Genomic DNA, 16,588 nt, shown 5'->3' on the forward strand with positions numbered 1-16,588 from the left:
CTTACAAATAATATATGTCCTATATGTGCCAGGCACTGTTGTAAGTATTTAGAAAACATTAACTCATTTAATCTCAGCAACCCAATGGGTTTGATGGTTTTTAAAAAATTTAGTTGATTGACAATATGTTTGTGGTGTACAGCAGAGTGATTCAGTTATACATATGTATTCTTTTTCATATTCTTTTTTCTTATTGTTTATTACAAGATATGGAATATAGTTCCCTGTGCTGTACAGGAGGACGTTGTTGTTTATCTGTTTTGTGTAGAGTAGCTTGTATCTGCGAATCCCAAACTCCTAATTTATACCGCCTCCCCCCTTCACCTTTGGTAACCATAAGTTTGTTTTCTATGTCTGTGAGTCTGTTTTTGTTTTGTAAATAAGTTCATTTGTATCATATTTTAGGTTCCACATATAAGTGATATCATATGACATTTGTCTTTCTCTGTCTGACTTAACTTCACTTAGTATGATAATCGCTAGGTCCATCCGTGTTGCTGCAAATGGCATTCTTTCATTCTTTTTTATGGCTGAGTAATAGTCCATTGTATACATATACCACATCTTCTTTATCCACTCATCTGTCGATGGCCACTTAGGTTGCTTCCATGTCTTGGCTGTTGTAAATAGTGCCGCTATGGACACTGGGGTGCATGTATCTTTACGAATTATAGTTTTCTACAGATATATGCCCAGGAGTGGGGTTGCTGGGTCATGCTGTAGCTCTATTTTTCGATGTTTAAGAAACCTACAGACTGTTCTCCACAGTGGCTGCATCAATTTACATTCCCACCAACAGTGTAGGAGTGTTCCCTTTTCTCCAAACTCTCTCCAGCATTTGTCGTTTGTAGATTTTCTGATGATGCCCATTCTAACTGGTGGGAGGTGATACCTCATTGTACTTTTGATTTGCATTTCTCTCAGAATTAGTGATGTTGACCATCTTTTCCTGTGCTTCTTGGCCATCTGTATGTCTTCTTTGGAGAAATGTCTTCTGCCCATTTTTTGATAGGGTTGTTTTTTTGTTGTTGTTGTTATTGACTTGTATGAGCTGTTTGTATATTTTGAATATTAAGCCCTTGTCAGTCGCATCATTTGCAAATATTTTCTCCAACGGGGTTGACACTTTTATTATCCCTGTTTTACATATGAGGAAACTGAGGTGCAGAGAAGTGAAATAACATGCCCAAGTTCCCCCAATTTAGGAAGTGGCTCAACTGGGATTTGAATCCAGTCAACCTGTGGTGAAGGATCCAAGACAGCGAACTGCTTCTCCAAAACAGGAGAGTAAGAAGGATCTTCAGTCAATTTATAGTTGTAAACACTCACAAACAGCTGCTCAGCCAGTGCTTCCTGATACCTAGAGGAGAACAGTATATACATATGTATGTGTGTGTGTGTGTGTATATATATATATATATATATATATATATACACACACACACACACACACATAGAGAGAGAGAGAGAGAGACTGTATGAGAGAGAGCAGGGACTTCAAAGCAGACAGAGAAAGAGTGAGAAAAAACAAATTTGACTAAAAAGAGTAAAGGGGGAAATACCATTCAACACCATTTTCTGGAAAGTAAACTCAAAGGACCATAATCCTCATTTTTAAGAAAGTATTGAAGCACCGTTATAGGGAAATGTAGAAAAAAATGACTCCTTAGCTAAACTTGTTCATATTTCAGTAAATGTTTTGAGTATTTTTTCTCAGACCTAGACAACCTTAGGGTTTACATGGGAAGAGATTTCATCAGCTCAAATAGAGAATGGACTGAGAGAGGGGAAGAGTTTCAAAATGGGAATAGAAAAGACAAAACCAAACCAAACATAGAAAAGCAGGTCTGTCGTTTCCTTGGGAAATCCTTTTACTGGGAAATAATTGTCTTTCTGCCTATAGTCAAGAAGACAAGGTAATAGGCTCACGCCTCTCCACATCGAGAAGGGAGAAAGCAGAGACCACACTGAGAGTAAGAACAGGCTGATTTTGAGAGAAACTCTGAGCAGACACAGGTGGCCACGGTCTGGAATGAGGCAGTGGTCTGAGTGGGACCAGCAGCTCTCTAGGTGTTCCAGTGTCTCATCCCATCCTCTGAGTGTTGGCTGCTCTGGGTTTGGGGCCGCCTGTGCCATGATCTCTCTACTTCCTTTCTGGTGAGCTTATCTACTCCATGACCTCAACCCATCTATGTATATTGTATAGGCTAATATGTCCCACATGTATTTTTCCAAACCTGACATCCCCCTGAGCTCCAGATTCGTTTTTCTGGCTACCTGCATGACAGTTCCTCTTGGGTATCTAATAGGCATCTCAGATTTTACATGACACGCCTTCCCAGCCCCTCGAGTCTCCCTGCAGACACCCCCAGATTAATAAATAGCACGACCATCAGCCAGGGTGTTCAAATCCAAACTTGAGCCTAGATTATTTTCGTCATTTCCCGTTCCTCACCTCTGGTCCATAAAGCAGATCCTGTAGACTCATCCAGTTCATCTGAAATCTGTCTGCATCTCTTCATTTCCTGCACCAACACCGCAGTTCAAGCCCCCATTGTCTCTCTGGGCTGCTACAGTGATCTCTTAACTGGTCTTTCAGCTTCAACTGTCCTCATCCTCTACATTCTTCAAAGCAGCCAGAGTCAGAGTAACTTGGCTTCACCTTCAGAGAGCTATATTCTACTTGATATTCAATATCACAAATTGACCTTCAGCCTGGACCTTATATTTTTCAGTCCTTCTATTGAGGTAATTTGGGGTTTGGGGTACCATGTTACCTTAATGGAAGAAAGAGTACAGTAGAAACACCTACATGTGCACGTGTTGTAAGGGCAGTCTGCATGTCCAGCATGGTGACTAGGGAGTCATCCCTATATTTGTGTGCAGGCCAGCCTGAGGCTCAGTTACCATTATCACTGTTGCTCAGGGTGAGCTTGTGAAAGAGGGACCCTGCCAAGCTGGCTTCTGGGGTCTCCATCTTGCTTCCCAGAATCAACAAACACTAACATTTACATATTTTAGTGAACTCAGAGTTTTCAGGTAAAGTTGAAGGACCCTTTACTTTAATCCCTGTCCCATCCCATTCCTCCAGAAGCAACGCTACTGTGATTTTTATACCGTGTTTTTATACTCCTGCTATTCGCAGGCACCCGCATTCAGCAGGGCCTCACCTCACCACCCCCCATATACCCACATTGTTTATAAGGGGAAGATGGATTTTGCACTTTCCAGGGCCCCATGGAATGCCTTCTCCCTCCCTCTGTGGAGATCCTGAGCTGCATGTGGGTGTGGCATGGGTGGGTGGAGAGCCTCCTGGATACCTGTTTTACAAAGTGAGCGATTTGCACACAGGAACCAAGGAGAGACCTTTATTTCTTTAGGAACCAAATAACTTTATTGGAAGAAACGGAAAAAGTGGAAGAAAAAAACTTAAGTGATAACGTAAAGTCCAGGAAAAGAGAGTCCTGCACTTGGTGCAAAAAAAACCCCATAAAACCAAAAAGTTAAGCGAACTTCTCTGCAAGGGCAGTATTGCCGTCTGCATGGCAGGCACGGTGACCAGGGCTCTGGTCACCCCGTGGCTCTGGGGAGGTCCAGTCCAGGCTCAGTTCTTGTCGCTGTCGCCCAGGGTGAGCTTGTCAAAGAGGGACTCTGCCAGGTCGACATCCGGGGCCTCCATCATGCTCAGGGTGGTGACATGACCCTCCAGCTCTCCGATGAACGCCACCTGCTGGCTGAGGTAGTGAGTTGCTAGGAAGTGGCGCAGGTGGGGGTCGCTCTTGTCGGTGGCCAGCTGGTGCAGGTGGAGCAGGCTCTGGTTCACGCGGTTCTCCAGGAACAAGGCGTACTTCATGGCCTGGAGGCCGCTGTTCCACTTGTCACTGACTGGCTTCCTGATGTCTTGGAAGTTGAGGCGGCCCCCGCGCTGGTTCTGCAGGCGCATCAGGCCCTGGGCCCGCCCGCTGTGCTCGTGGGAGCGGCGCAGGAAGAACCGGGTGAAGTGCTTCAAGGCCACGTCGTCGCGGTCAAGGTAAAAGGCCACGGCCAGGCACACGAAGGAGGCGTGGAGCTCCAGGGTGAAATGGCTGTTGACGGCGGCCTCGCAGTCGGGGTGGTAGTTCTGGCGCACCTGCGAGGGCGGCGCTTGCTTCATGGTGGACAGCACGGGCATCGTGGCGGGCGTGAAGGCCAAGGTGAAGGCGAAGCCGCGGGGCCTGCGGTCGCTGCCTCGGAGCGTTCCCATGTGGTCGAAGAGGGCGGCCGCTCTGGGACAGACCGGAAATGGTGTCCGTTACGGGAGTTAGGCGGTGGGCTTGTGGTTCTGTTGCCTGAAGTGGTCACGTGGGGTGGGCGGGGCACGGACGCTGCTCCCACGTTCCATCACAGCCTGGGTGAGGCAGGGTGACTTTGACCTGCGCACCTGGTATCTATTAAGTTTTTAACTTTGCAAAAATACTTGTTTCCAAGGAGTTTCTCTTGTTCTCTAATTGCACCCTCTTGTAGCACCCTGTTCTCATTTTATAAACCCATTGTCTTCCTTAAAATTCTGAGAATATGAATTTGTAATTTTTGGTACTGTTCTCTTCCGTTTCCTGTATTATAGTTGTTGTTTTCTCCAGAAATAGTCCTGTTTGTTCATCATGATCTTCTCTTTGACTTTCCTCAAATATCTGGCAAACATTTGTCCATTCGTATCTGGGAGTAAAGGAGTCATGTGATCAGCCAAGGTAACTAGCATGGATCTGATCTACAGTTGGGACGCCCATTTCACTAAGAGTCTTCTCCTCTGAATGGAGGGGCTCAGTGTGTCAGTTAGGGAGTCTTTTCTATTCGGGGTACATGGTGTGGAGCTTGTAGGTAAGATAGGGAGCATCCCAAGTGCCAATAAGCTTGGCATTTTCTGACATTAGAAGACTTTCGTGTATCTCTTCTGTAATAGATTGTGTCGTTCTGTTTTGTTTCTTCCTCTTCTGCTGAGCGGGTCTGCGGTTATCTGAAACCTGCTCTCGTATGGGTTCCCTTCCTGAGCCTTTGAATGACATAAGGAGACTATCACCCCATCGCCTGCACCACCACTGTGCACTGGATCTTGGTCAGAACAAAAAATAAAGATGTACTGTCTTAGGCCAGCAAGACTTGGGATATTTGTGACAGAAGTTAGCCTACCCTGACTAGTTCCCCAAAGGAAGTTCTGGATGACTACAGGTTATAAGCCGTTGTAAGCTTATAGCATTTCCTCTTGGTGCAAATGCAGATCCCAAACTTAAACAGTCTAGATAGAGCCGAATCATCATGCTCTTATTTCTTTTGCTAAATTCACCAATAATATATGTCAGTCCTGCTCCCTTTTTCCCTCCTGGAGAGTGGAATGAAAAATCCCTCAAAGACCCATGAAGCACAAGGAGTAAGTTTTTCCATTTCCCTCAGTGCTGGGGAACAAACCCAGGCTGGTCCTCAGGTGCCCGGCCTTAAGCCGACAACAGGAGGCATAAGGGGTGGGACTGGGACTGGCTGACCCCTGAACCAGTCAGCTGTGGTGAGGGAGATGTGGGTCACGTAGGAACGGGGGCGCCCCCGGAACCACAGAACTGGAGGATGTGTTTGTGTGGGGCAGCTCCCCCGAAGAGGAGGATACTGGTCCAGAGCTGGCAGCGGAGCTCGGGAGATGGTCCAGGGATTGTCCCAGTTAGCCTTCCGTGTTGGAGTGTGAGGGCTGTAGACTGGAGGGAGTCCCAGACCTGTGTGTGTCTCCTCCACCACACAGCACGCCGGGCGCTTAGCACCTCATTTGCTGAGCAGTTCCTCGCCTTTGGAAAAGAGGAGAGAGAGAGAAAGGAGCAACAACAGTGGGCTCAGAAAGGCCTGGAACAACCAGTTTGAGACATCTGTGGGGGTGGAAGATGGCTTCAGCTCCCAAACGCAGCCTCTGGAGTCCCTGGGGCAGGGTTGCCTGGCAGTGCTCTCCATGAAGGCCAGGGTTCGGGAGCCTGGCCGCAGTGAGCACCAGTTAACCAAGGGGACCAGGGCGCCAGTCCCAGTGAAAGATTTGATGAGTCCTCACCAGACCCGGTGATTCCCTGCCTTCTCACTAATCCTCGCCATTCCGTGAGGGAGGATTGTTTTTATCATCTCCCGCACGAGGAAACTGAAGTCTGCGATATAAACTTCTTGTGCAAGACGATATGGAAACTGGAGTAAAGTCAGATCTGACTCTCAGCTACACCCCTAGTGACCTCAGTCAATAAAATGGGGTATACACAGGACACTGTGTCATGTGGTTTCTTGAGGCCTCTCCCAGGTTTACATAATGAGAGAATAAAGAGGTGCGGACAGACAGCTGTTCTGATTCTGTAGCAGCTCAGTTACCCCCCTGCCCCCTTCTCGGCACAGTCCTGACCTTCGGCGAGGCCAGCTTTCCCGTACCCAGCCATACAGGACAGTCTCTTCTTGCTCAGCTTCTACTAGGAAAGAAGCTTAAGTAAATTTTTTTAAAATTTATGAAGGACCACAGTTTGAGAGGGAACAAAACTTTTCCTCAGCAGGCCGCCAAGCCCCTGAGCACGGCCGGGACGAGGGCGTTGAAGCTGGGCATCACTCCTGTCCTGTGCCTCCTGGCCAACCCCTCCAGCTGGGTTGTTCGTGATTTACATACTGCTGGTCTCATGGATAGGTGACATTTCCTCTTCAGTTTGTGATCTCTCATCCTCTTTCAATGGGGGTCATCAATATTTCATCCTAGGGTTAGAACAGAGACCTGGGTTGCCTTTCCACATAGACTACAATCAGTTTTCTAGAGAATTAGTGAGCACCTCTCTCCCAAACTCCTGTCCCTTGGTCGATTCTCCACATAACCATTGACACGTGTGTATGCTTCTTTGCAACCAGAGTGTACTTTGTGAGGTCTTATGAAGATCACCACCCGTCTCCCTCTCTCCACAGTGTGATGCACGTAAATCCGCCAAAATTGCTCACTGGTTCTGTGTACCTCTTTGGCGTAACTAAACCACACTTCTCCAATGTGGACCCTAATTCTTCACACCTGATTTTTTAATCGGGGGGGCGGGGCGGGGTAGGGCTGAGAGGTCAGAAAACCACCCATGTTCTGCATTTAGTGGCCAGCAGTGGACTCAGACCCATTTCTATAGAAACGAGCACAAAGAGCAGTGGGGATCATCACTGGTCCTCAATGCTTTCCTGACTGTTATTTTATGATTGAGCACGTGTTGTTCAAAAATCCAATACCTCAGTTGTACTTCTTAATCCCGAAGGAGTTCTAATGATTCCTCTGTCCCATGAGGCCAGAGACTGTGACTCCCTTGTGGAGCCTTCTAGTCTAGCTGTGGTCCTGTGATTACTGACTGCTTCTCAGATGCTCCGTTTGACCCAAGGAGGGGTGAGGAAGAACCACTACAGGAGGAAGGTAAACAACACAAGTCTTGGGGGTGGGCTCAGCCTCTCAGTAGTGATGCTATTGTCCAGAAATGCCTGGGGCCCTCACCTGGGCCATACTGCTTGAGGCAGCCCTCACAGACATTTCCCCTTTGGGAGCCAGTATTGTGATTGGACCCCCCCCACCACCTTGCGGTTCGTATTATGATTGCAAGACGCACTTCAGTGACAACCATCAGAGAACTTTGAAAAAAAAAACATGGGTTATGACTCACAAGTCCTGGAGGACACATGGCACGCGTGGAGCCACACAGTGAGGTCATGGGTAAAACGAGAGTACGTGTGCAGGCCTGGGGCCCTTTATTGGGGTCTAGCATGGGATGCCTGGGGTTTCCCAGGTTCAGTCTTTATTGGTGAATTTAAAACATGAGCGGGAATGAAAATGCCAGAAAGGAGAAACAAGTGGTCAGATGGTCAGTTCCCTAAGTGGACCAGAGATCTCCGAAACAAGGAAGCTTCTGGGGTGGGGCCGCCTGGCTCTTCCTCTAGTCCTGTAGCCCGCAGTGTGTTTATTCAAGGTAGCTGTCTTTGATGTGGGTGCCTAGGCAATCCGAAGCTTAAGCTCAGGCACTTGCATTACAAGAAAAAAAAAAGCTAACTCAGCTGCTTACAGGACAATCCCCCCTGTGATGCTGAAGCATCTGAGTTAGTGGTGAGGACGTTAACAGCCTTCAGTCATTTGTAGGCGGGGAGCTGCCTGGTTTGGAGCGCACACTGTGGCCTGCTTCCGGGGGGAAATACAATACAGTGCTGTCCTGCTGTCGGCAGGGGACAAACTCACAGTCTGACGAGCCTCTTGGTATAGGGTAGGGTCAGCCAGCAATGACCTAGCAAGTTCTGCAAAATCGTATCATAGTAGGTCGTCCCCCGATGCCATCGGGGCAATGCATTTACTCCACTGTTTCTGGAAAGTCTTAGACTGCATGGCAGCGTTCTGCAATATAAACTGGGAAGTCGGGCCACCTGGGTGAGCAGCTTGGTCTCCAGCTGGTGACGTGGCCCAGGGGTGTCATCTCTGGTATAGGATGCATAGGCATCTCCAGTGGTGAACTCTTGGGTGGGGCGGTATTGTCTGGAATGGTATCCTCTCCAGCAGTGAGTCTGTCTCACTCAGAGGTGAGGTCCTCTGGAGTGGTGGCCACCCAGGGGCGGGTGCATGCTCCCACGTGGCTGTGCAGTTGGGGTATTGATCATGGGCTGGGCATAGGCTAACCTGATATAACTTAGAGGCTTCCCCGAGGACGGAGCTGCACATCTGACGCCTGCTGCTAGTGGAACAAATTGTTAAGAGCTCTCTGGGGTCATCAAGGGCACATTTAGCAAAAGAATGGGTTGCTGTCCTTTCCTTCCTGGAGGAGGAGCTCATCCAAGCACATAAAGATTCTGGGCACACTTATATCCCAGGCTACGGGAGATCTTATGGATGCTACTTAGGCATTCCTGGGCTCAACCCATGAGGGGAATCAGTGGACAAATCCTGGGAGCACAGTCCCTGTACCCAGGTGGGTTTTATGTACGAGCCATCATAGGGCCAGTTAGCTTGTAGCACTGTTTGATGTTGAAATTGGGCAAGTGTCATTTAGACACTGCTTCCAGAGGGCGCCTGGCCTATAAAGGGATGCGATCCCTTTGCCGCTCAGACTCAGTGGCACACTAGCCTGAGCCCTTCCAACAGGGCTCGCCAGCATTCCCTGCTTTTCCACCCTGTGGTGCTACTGTGGGCCGGAGCAGTGTTTTTACAGCAGTATATCTGGGTGAGGGCTAGGCCCAAGGGCTCTACCAGTAACCCTATCACCCAGGCGGTACAAAGCAATAAGAATAGCCGTCACCAGATGGAGCGCTGACGTTTGAAGGAGCTTGGGTCAGGGTCCTTCTGGATGAGCTATCTGTGTATTGCTTAATGGCTGAGCGCGGTTGCTTGGTGGGGGAAAGTACTGGGTCACCTTGTCTGGCGTGGGGTCAGGCCACGACTCGTAGCTTGCTCGGTATGTTCTCATCCCCCAATGTGGCCTGTGTCCACCAAGCAGAGTTCCTTTCCCTCTTTCAGACCCCCAAAGTGTGCCACTGGTTGGTCCCGGGGCGATGGCTGATACTTCCTCTAAGTTAGGTGGGGCATTCAGTTTCATTAGGCAGCTCTTGTAGCCACTGTATTTGATGAGAGTGGCCGGTGTGGAGGTGGCTGCTTTTGGAGAGTCGTCACCGTTGGCAGGATCTCCGAAGAGATGATCTCGCACTGACTTGGTGGGCTTGTGGCCTGTGGGGCATTCAGTGGTGAGGGGACCATATTGGACTCTCTGCCCTCGGTCGGGCTATATCAGAGGGAAGCCGATGGTTAGATGATTAAAAAGAAAATTATAGCAGCACAGGGAAGTGGAGTCAGAGGTCAAAATTTAAAGGGCATCGTGCTAGAGTGTGAAAGCTCGAGACCTGCCAGAAATGACCCGAAGTGGCATTTTGGAGGGTGTGTGATAATTGTGTACTAATTGGTATGGGGGTATAAAGGCTCAGGGGGTGAGAATTAAGCAAGATGAGGGCCTGCGGCAAGAGTTCCCTCCATTTCGAGAACCACTTGCTTGAAAATCATTTAAGTAGTGTCTCTTTAAGAAGGTCATTAAGATGCTTGATGAGGCCAGCCACCTGGGGTGGGAACCTAGATGGAAGTTTGGAAGAATGCTGGGTGAGAGAGCCCACTGTTGAATCTCCTGAGAGGTAAAGTGGGCGCCCTGGTCAGAGTCAGCAATGGTTGGCGATCTGAAGGGAACAGCAGTGAGGGTAGTAAGGAAAGAGATTACCTGTTTTGGGGAGGAATTGTGGGTGGAGTTCACCGAGAGAAGCCTCGTGTCAAGTATCCGTGACGGTGATGGGTTATCTGGAAGCCCCAGCAGAGCGGGAGTACGGTCGGTCTCCCCGGGGGAGCGGGTCCCCGTTGTTTGGCTTGGGTGCAGAGAACGCGCTCATCTATCACCACCTTGGCTGCCGCCGAGGAGGGGGGCGTCCCCTCGCACGAGCACGAGTTGTTAAGGCACGAATTCCCCGATGACCCGAGGTTGTGCGGGTCCCTTTCACAGCTGGGGAGAAGGGTCGGTACCCTGAGGCATCTACGGGGCCGAGAGTGGAGGGCTGAGTGAGGGGGTCTGACCGCAGTATTCCTAAAAGTGGCCTCAGGTGTGGAGCGGTTAGCGTGAGCAGAAACGTGAGAATTGATGAGAGGGGGTGGGGATTCTCCTAGTTCCTTGCGTACCTTGGAGCCCCAGATGGCCTTGCCTCGTATGAGAAAAGTGTCCCTTAGCCATTGGCCAGAGCAAACTGCAAGGCTGTTAGCAACAGCCCAGGAGTCTGTGAAAGGCCCTTTTTGGTGGCCTCCTTAAGGGCTGAACAGCTACAGGTTCTGCCAGTTGGGCTGAGCCAGGAGTGTCCCCCTCGAGCAGAAAGGTGCCCGAGGCCGGGTGGATGACGCAGCCCTCCAGCGAGCTGCGTGGCATGCAGTGACGGCAGCGCCCTTGGAGAAGAGCGCTAACTCCCTGTCCATTTCAGACAGTTGGTCCCAAGGGGCTCCCCAAGTAGCCACAGGAGGAGAAAGCGGGGTGGGGTGGGGGTGGGGGCTGTCCCTTCTCGAGGCTCTCCGGCAAGGGGCTGAGCATGGGGGAAAGCACATCCTCCTGTCATGTGGAAAGGCCTTTGACCTCAGCTTTAGCCCTCCCCTGAAGGAACCGTTTCCCTGTGAGCAAGGAGGCATCAGTGGCCGTGCTGAGCTTTTCTCTTAAGAGGCATCTCTAACCCAGGGCACTTGAGGAACTTGTGCTCAGAGTGATACCAGGTGCGGGCTGGCTAGGGGCTCAGTTCCTAAAAGAGCCCAAGAGGCTTAAGGTGCTTAAGTCCTGGTGGCAGAGGTTGTGTGTGGTTGCAGGGCCGTTTCAGTATCCCACTGGGAAGCACGTAAATGTATAATCTGCCCCCTTCAAAAGTGAAAGCAAACGGAGCCTGGGATTCCTCCAAGCTGGGAACAGACTAGAACATGTTAGTAGGTCAGTGAACACAGAGGACGCTCCTTGGGCCGACTGTACATCCTCAGTCAGTTCTATATTATTAGGAACATCCTCAGTCAGTTCTATATTATTAGGAATTGGAGCCTTACTGGGGAACCTGAGCCACTGAGGTTTTGATGGTCAACGGTGAGGTGCCTTTGGTTGCTGGCTGGCTTAAGTACTGGCCAGATGGGGCTACTGAACGGGGAGATGGTGGCTTCATGACTCCAGTCTCAAGCATATCTTTATTGACAGGGCGTAGGCCTTCAGTGGCCTGTTTAAGTCGCTGCTGGGGAATGTTGACCATCTTGACCAGGGGAGGAAGAGTCCCTGGCGTCCATTTGGAGAGTCCCACCAGGAAGGCCAAGAACTTGGGCTTATTCCATGTGGCACGGTGTTGTGTCAGTACCTCCATGCCTATAATAGGAAAGAACGAGCTGGGGGGCCACCACCAGAGGAAGCCATTTGAGGGGAAGGGTCCCAGTCGTGATATGCGAATAGGTTTGTGAAGCTTTGATTGTCTTACCAGCAATGCCCTGTAGGTAAAAGGGGATACAGAGGGATTGCCTAGACTGACAGTGACTTGGGTCCCCATGTCTAGTAGGGCCAAAAAGGACTGTGCATTTTTATTGTCCTAATGGGCCACCAGAGTGGTACAGGGGTAATTGTTCCCAGGTGGTGGGACAAGCCCCTGGGAGCGGCTGATTTCCTAGGGTCGGAGCTTAAGTGGCTGCCAGTCCTGGAGGTTAGGGAAGGGGGCAGAGGGGGTAGCGGGGACGGGCTTGGGGCTAGAGGATGGATGGCGGAAGAGGGCCGTAGCTGGGAGAATGTGAGTTTCGGGGCCTGGAGTTTAGAGAGTGGCTGTCCTGAGGTTAAGTAGCCAGGAACCCCAGGTTTTCCTAACTCCCAGTAGAGGTTTTGCCTGTGTATTCCCATAAGGGACACAATTAAACCAGAGGTTTATTAGGAAGGGAGTGGGGAACCCTTTCCATTGAGGGAAATTTGTTCGAGGGAGACCTTTCTGGAGCAGTGGTGATGGAGGGCCTTGAGTGTGACGTATTGGGGCATCTGGGCAGCAATCTCCTCTGTGTCTGGCAGCCATGTCAGTGCCCTCCAGTTGCCTGATGGATGGTTTCAGGAATCCCCTCGAAATGTAGTAGGGCTGCCCTGTAGTTAGGGGGGCGCCTTGTAAAAAGAATTCTCTGGACTTAGGGTCAGATGGGGCCTATTCAGGGCTGGAAATTCAGGGAGTCATTTGGGTCACTGTGGTGATGGAAATGACAAAGCCATTGGATCATGCCACTTTTGCACAGCAGGAGGCATGGAGGACCCTCGTGTACATTAATGGTCAATTAAGGCCTTTTTAATTAGTGGTCTGCCTGTCTCATTAGACCGTATGGCCTTGATCACGGCTGCTCTGGGGAGCTCATTGAATTATTATGGCAGCAGTGACATTTTGGCATGGATACCGCAGGCAACACACGACAGAGGCAATACGCAAAAGCACGTAGCAGCATGGCAGACCTGCGGCAAGCGGTGTTCCGTTCCCAGGTGGTGTTCCCCACCTGTGTTGGTCAGCTCGTAAGCCAGTCGCAGCTAACGGGTATTCCTCTTGATTAACTGCACAGGCAGTCGTGCGATCCTGCCAACAAGGCCAATTGTTTTGTGCTGGTCTCAACCTACCAATAGTGATCTATTGGCTAGAAAAGCCTAGGGGCACTCACCTGGGCCTGAGGTGGGCCCTCACAGACATTTCCCCTTTCAGAGCCAGTGTTGTGATTGGACCCGCCCTTGTGGTTCTTATGATGGCAACAACCATCAGGGAACTTTGGAAAAACAAAAAAGAAAACCAAGGGTTATTACTCACAAATCCTGAAGGATACATGGTACACCTGGGGCCACCCAGCGAGGTTGCGGCAGAAAGGTAGTGGGCCAGCGAGGTTGTGGCAGAAAGGTAGTGGGCCTGGGGTTCTGTCTTTAGTGGAGTCTAGGATGGGGCGCCTAGGGTTTCACAGGCTCACTCTTTGTTGGCGAATTTAAAACATAAGGGTGGGAATTAAAACTCAGGAAGGGAAAAACAAGTGGTCAAATGGTGAGTTGTCTAAGTCGACCAGAGATCTGCGAAACAAAGGAAGCTTCTGGGGCGGGGCCGCCTGGCCCTTCCTCTAGTCCTGTAGCAGGCAGTGTGTTTATTCAAGATAGCTGTCTTTGAAGTGGGTGCCTAGGCAATCCGAAGCTTAAAGGTTCCCTTTTGTCCACACCCTCTCCAACATTTGTCATTTCTGTGCTTTTTGACGACAGCCATTCTGACAGGCGTGAGGTGATAGCTCATTGTGGTTTTGATTTGCATTTTCCTGATGATTAGCGATGTTGAGCATCTTTTCAAGGGCCTGTCTACCATCTCCACTGCAAGTTACTTTATAAAAGAAACAGACTGTACATATTCTGTAAAGAAATAAAGCCAGGGCTTCCCTGGTGGCGCAGTGGTTGAGAGTCCGCCTGCCGATGCGGGGGACACGGGTTCGTGCCCCGGTCTGGGAAGATCCCACATGCCGCGGAGCGGCTGGGCCCATGAGCCATGGCCGCTGAGCCTGCGCGTCTGTTGCCTGTGCTCCGCAACGGGAGAGGCCACAACAGTGAGAGGCCCGCGTACCGCAAAAAAAAAAAAAAAAAAGAGGCACAACCTATTATATATAAAATAAGCTACAGGGATATATTGTAAAACACATGGAATATAGCCAATATTCTATAACAACTATAAATGGAGCATAACCTTTAAAAACTGTGAATCACTACATTGTACACCTGCAACTTAGGTAATATTGTATATCAACTATATTTCAATTAAAACAGGAAAAAAAAAGTAGCATGTGGTAGGCAGAATAATGTCCCCCCAAAGATATTTACACCCTAATCCCTGGAATCTGTGAGTATATTACTTTACATGACAAAAGGGAATTTGTCTGTGTGATGAAATTAAGAGCTTTGAAATGGGGAGATTGTCATGGATTACGTGGGTGGGCAAAATCTATTCACATGGGTTCGTAAAAGAGGAGAGATTTTCCCAGTTAATAGTCAGAGGAAGATGTAACTGTGGAAGAATAGTGATAGAGATGGGCATTGCTGACTTTGAAGACTGAGGAAGAGGGATACAAGCCAAGGAATGTTGGAAGCCTCTAGAAGCTGGAAAAGGCAAAGAAACAGATTTTACCCTGGAGCTTCCGGAAGGAATTAAGTCCTGAATCCACCTTAATTTTAGCCCAGTGAGACCTGTGTTAGACTTCGGAGCTACAGAACTATAAGAGAAATGTGTGTGGGATTTTTTGTTTTTTTCCCATGGCACATGTTCCTTGATTTGATTTGATTTGATTTGATTTACAATGTTGTGTTAGTTTCAGGTGTACAGCAAAGTGAATCAGTTGCACATACATCCTTTTCTTTTTAAAGATTCTTTTCCTGTATAGGTCATTACACAGTATTGAATAGAGTTCCCTGTGCTATACAGTAGACCCTTATTAGTTATCTGTTGTATATATAGTAGTGTGTATATGTCAATGCCAGTCTCTCAATTTATCCCTCCCTGCTGGTAACCATAGGTTTGTTTTCTACATCTGTGACTCTGTTTCTCTTTTGTAAATAAGTTATTTGTACCATTTTTTTTTAGGTTCCACATATAAGCGGTATCATATGATATTTGTCTTTCTCTGTCTGACTTCTCTCAGTATGACAGCCTCTAGGTCCATCCATGTTGCTGCAAATGGCATTATTTCATTCTATTTTATGGCTGAGTAATATTCCATTGTACACGTGTACCACATCTTCTTTATCCATTCCTCTGTCGATGGACATTTAGCTTTCTTCCATGTCTTGGCTATTGTGAATAATGCTACAGGCAACATTGGGATGCATATATCTTTTCAAATTATGGTTTTCTCTGGATGTATGCCCAGCATGGGATTGCTGGATCCTATGGTAGTTCTCTATTTCGTTTCTTAAGGAACCTCCATACTGTTCTCCATAATGGTTGTACCAATTTACATTCCCACCAGCAGTGTAGGAGGGTTCTCTTTTCTCCATACCCTCTTGAGCATTTATTGTTTGTATACTTTTTTTTTTTTTTTTTTTTTTTTTTTGCGGTATGCGGGCCTCTCACTGTTGTGGCCTCTCCCGTTGCGGAGCACAGGCTCCGGATGCGCAGGCCCAGCGGCCATGGCTCACGGGCCCAGCCGCTCCGCGGCATATGGGATCCTCCCAGACCGGGGCACGAACCCGTATCCCCTGCATCGGCAGGCGGACTCTCAACCACTGCGCCACCAGGGAGGCCCTATTGTTTGTATACTTTTTGATGATGGCCATTCTGACTGGTGTGAGGTGATACCTCTTTGTAGTTTTGATTTGCATTTCTCTAATAATTAGTGATGTTGAGCATCTTTTCATGTGCTTTTTGGCCATCTGTATGTTTCTTTGAAGAAATGTCTAGGTCTTGTGCCCATTTTTCTATTAGGTTGTTTGTTTTTTTTGACATTGAGCTGCATGGGCTGTTTATAAAGTTTGGAGATTAATCCCATGTCGGTTATTTCATTTTCACATATTTTCTCCCTATCTGTGAGTTGTCTTTTCGTTTTGTTTATGGCCTTTTATGTTACCCTTGATTTCAATACTGTACTTCTGACTTATAGATGACATTTCTGTATATGGATGTGGTTTTCCATCCTTTTTCAGTGGGAAAGATCAATAGCTCATTGTCAAGGTAAAGAAGAGATTTGGATTGCCTTTCCTTGTTGGACTGAAACTAGTTTTAGGGAAAGGTGTTTGACCCCCTTCTCCCAACCTAGTTTCCCTTGGTCAATTGAACGAATAGCCATTACTCTTTCTATATGCTTATTTCCAACGAGAGTGTACTTTTGTGAGGGCTTCACAGCATTTTATTCCCCCCTCCCCTCTCAACAGTTTGGAACACATAGTAGGTCTCAAATAATTGTTTAGTAGATAAACTACTACTTACTTGGATTAACTAAACCAACACCTCAAATGTGGCCCACAATTGCCCACTGACATTTTTTCTATTATTATTTTTTTAATTGAAGTACAGTTGATTTACAATGTTGTGTTAA

At 48.4% G+C, this 16,588-nt stretch overlaps 1 protein-coding gene across 1 annotated transcript; it reads right to left on the reverse strand.

Annotated features, from left to right (window-relative positions):
• Nucleotides 1-3,604: 3,604 nt before the first annotated feature.
• On the reverse strand, nt 3,605-4,289 carry LOC309798245 (ferritin heavy chain-like; the record flags this gene model as incomplete). The annotated part of the gene is made up of 1 exon (XM_082646490.1): nt 3,605-4,289. The coding sequence occupies exon 1, from the start codon at nt 4,241-4,243 to the stop codon at nt 3,605-3,607; it is 639 nt and encodes a 212-aa protein (XP_082502616.1). The 5' UTR covers nt 4,244-4,289.
• Between the last annotated feature and the right edge of the window lie 12,299 nt (nt 4,290-16,588).

This window comes from Mesoplodon mirus (genome assembly GCF_964341445.2).
Source record: "Mesoplodon mirus genome assembly, contig: HAP1_SCAFFOLD_2373, whole genome shotgun sequence".
NCBI classification, from domain to species: Eukaryota; Metazoa; Chordata; class Mammalia; order Artiodactyla; family Ziphiidae; genus Mesoplodon; species Mesoplodon mirus.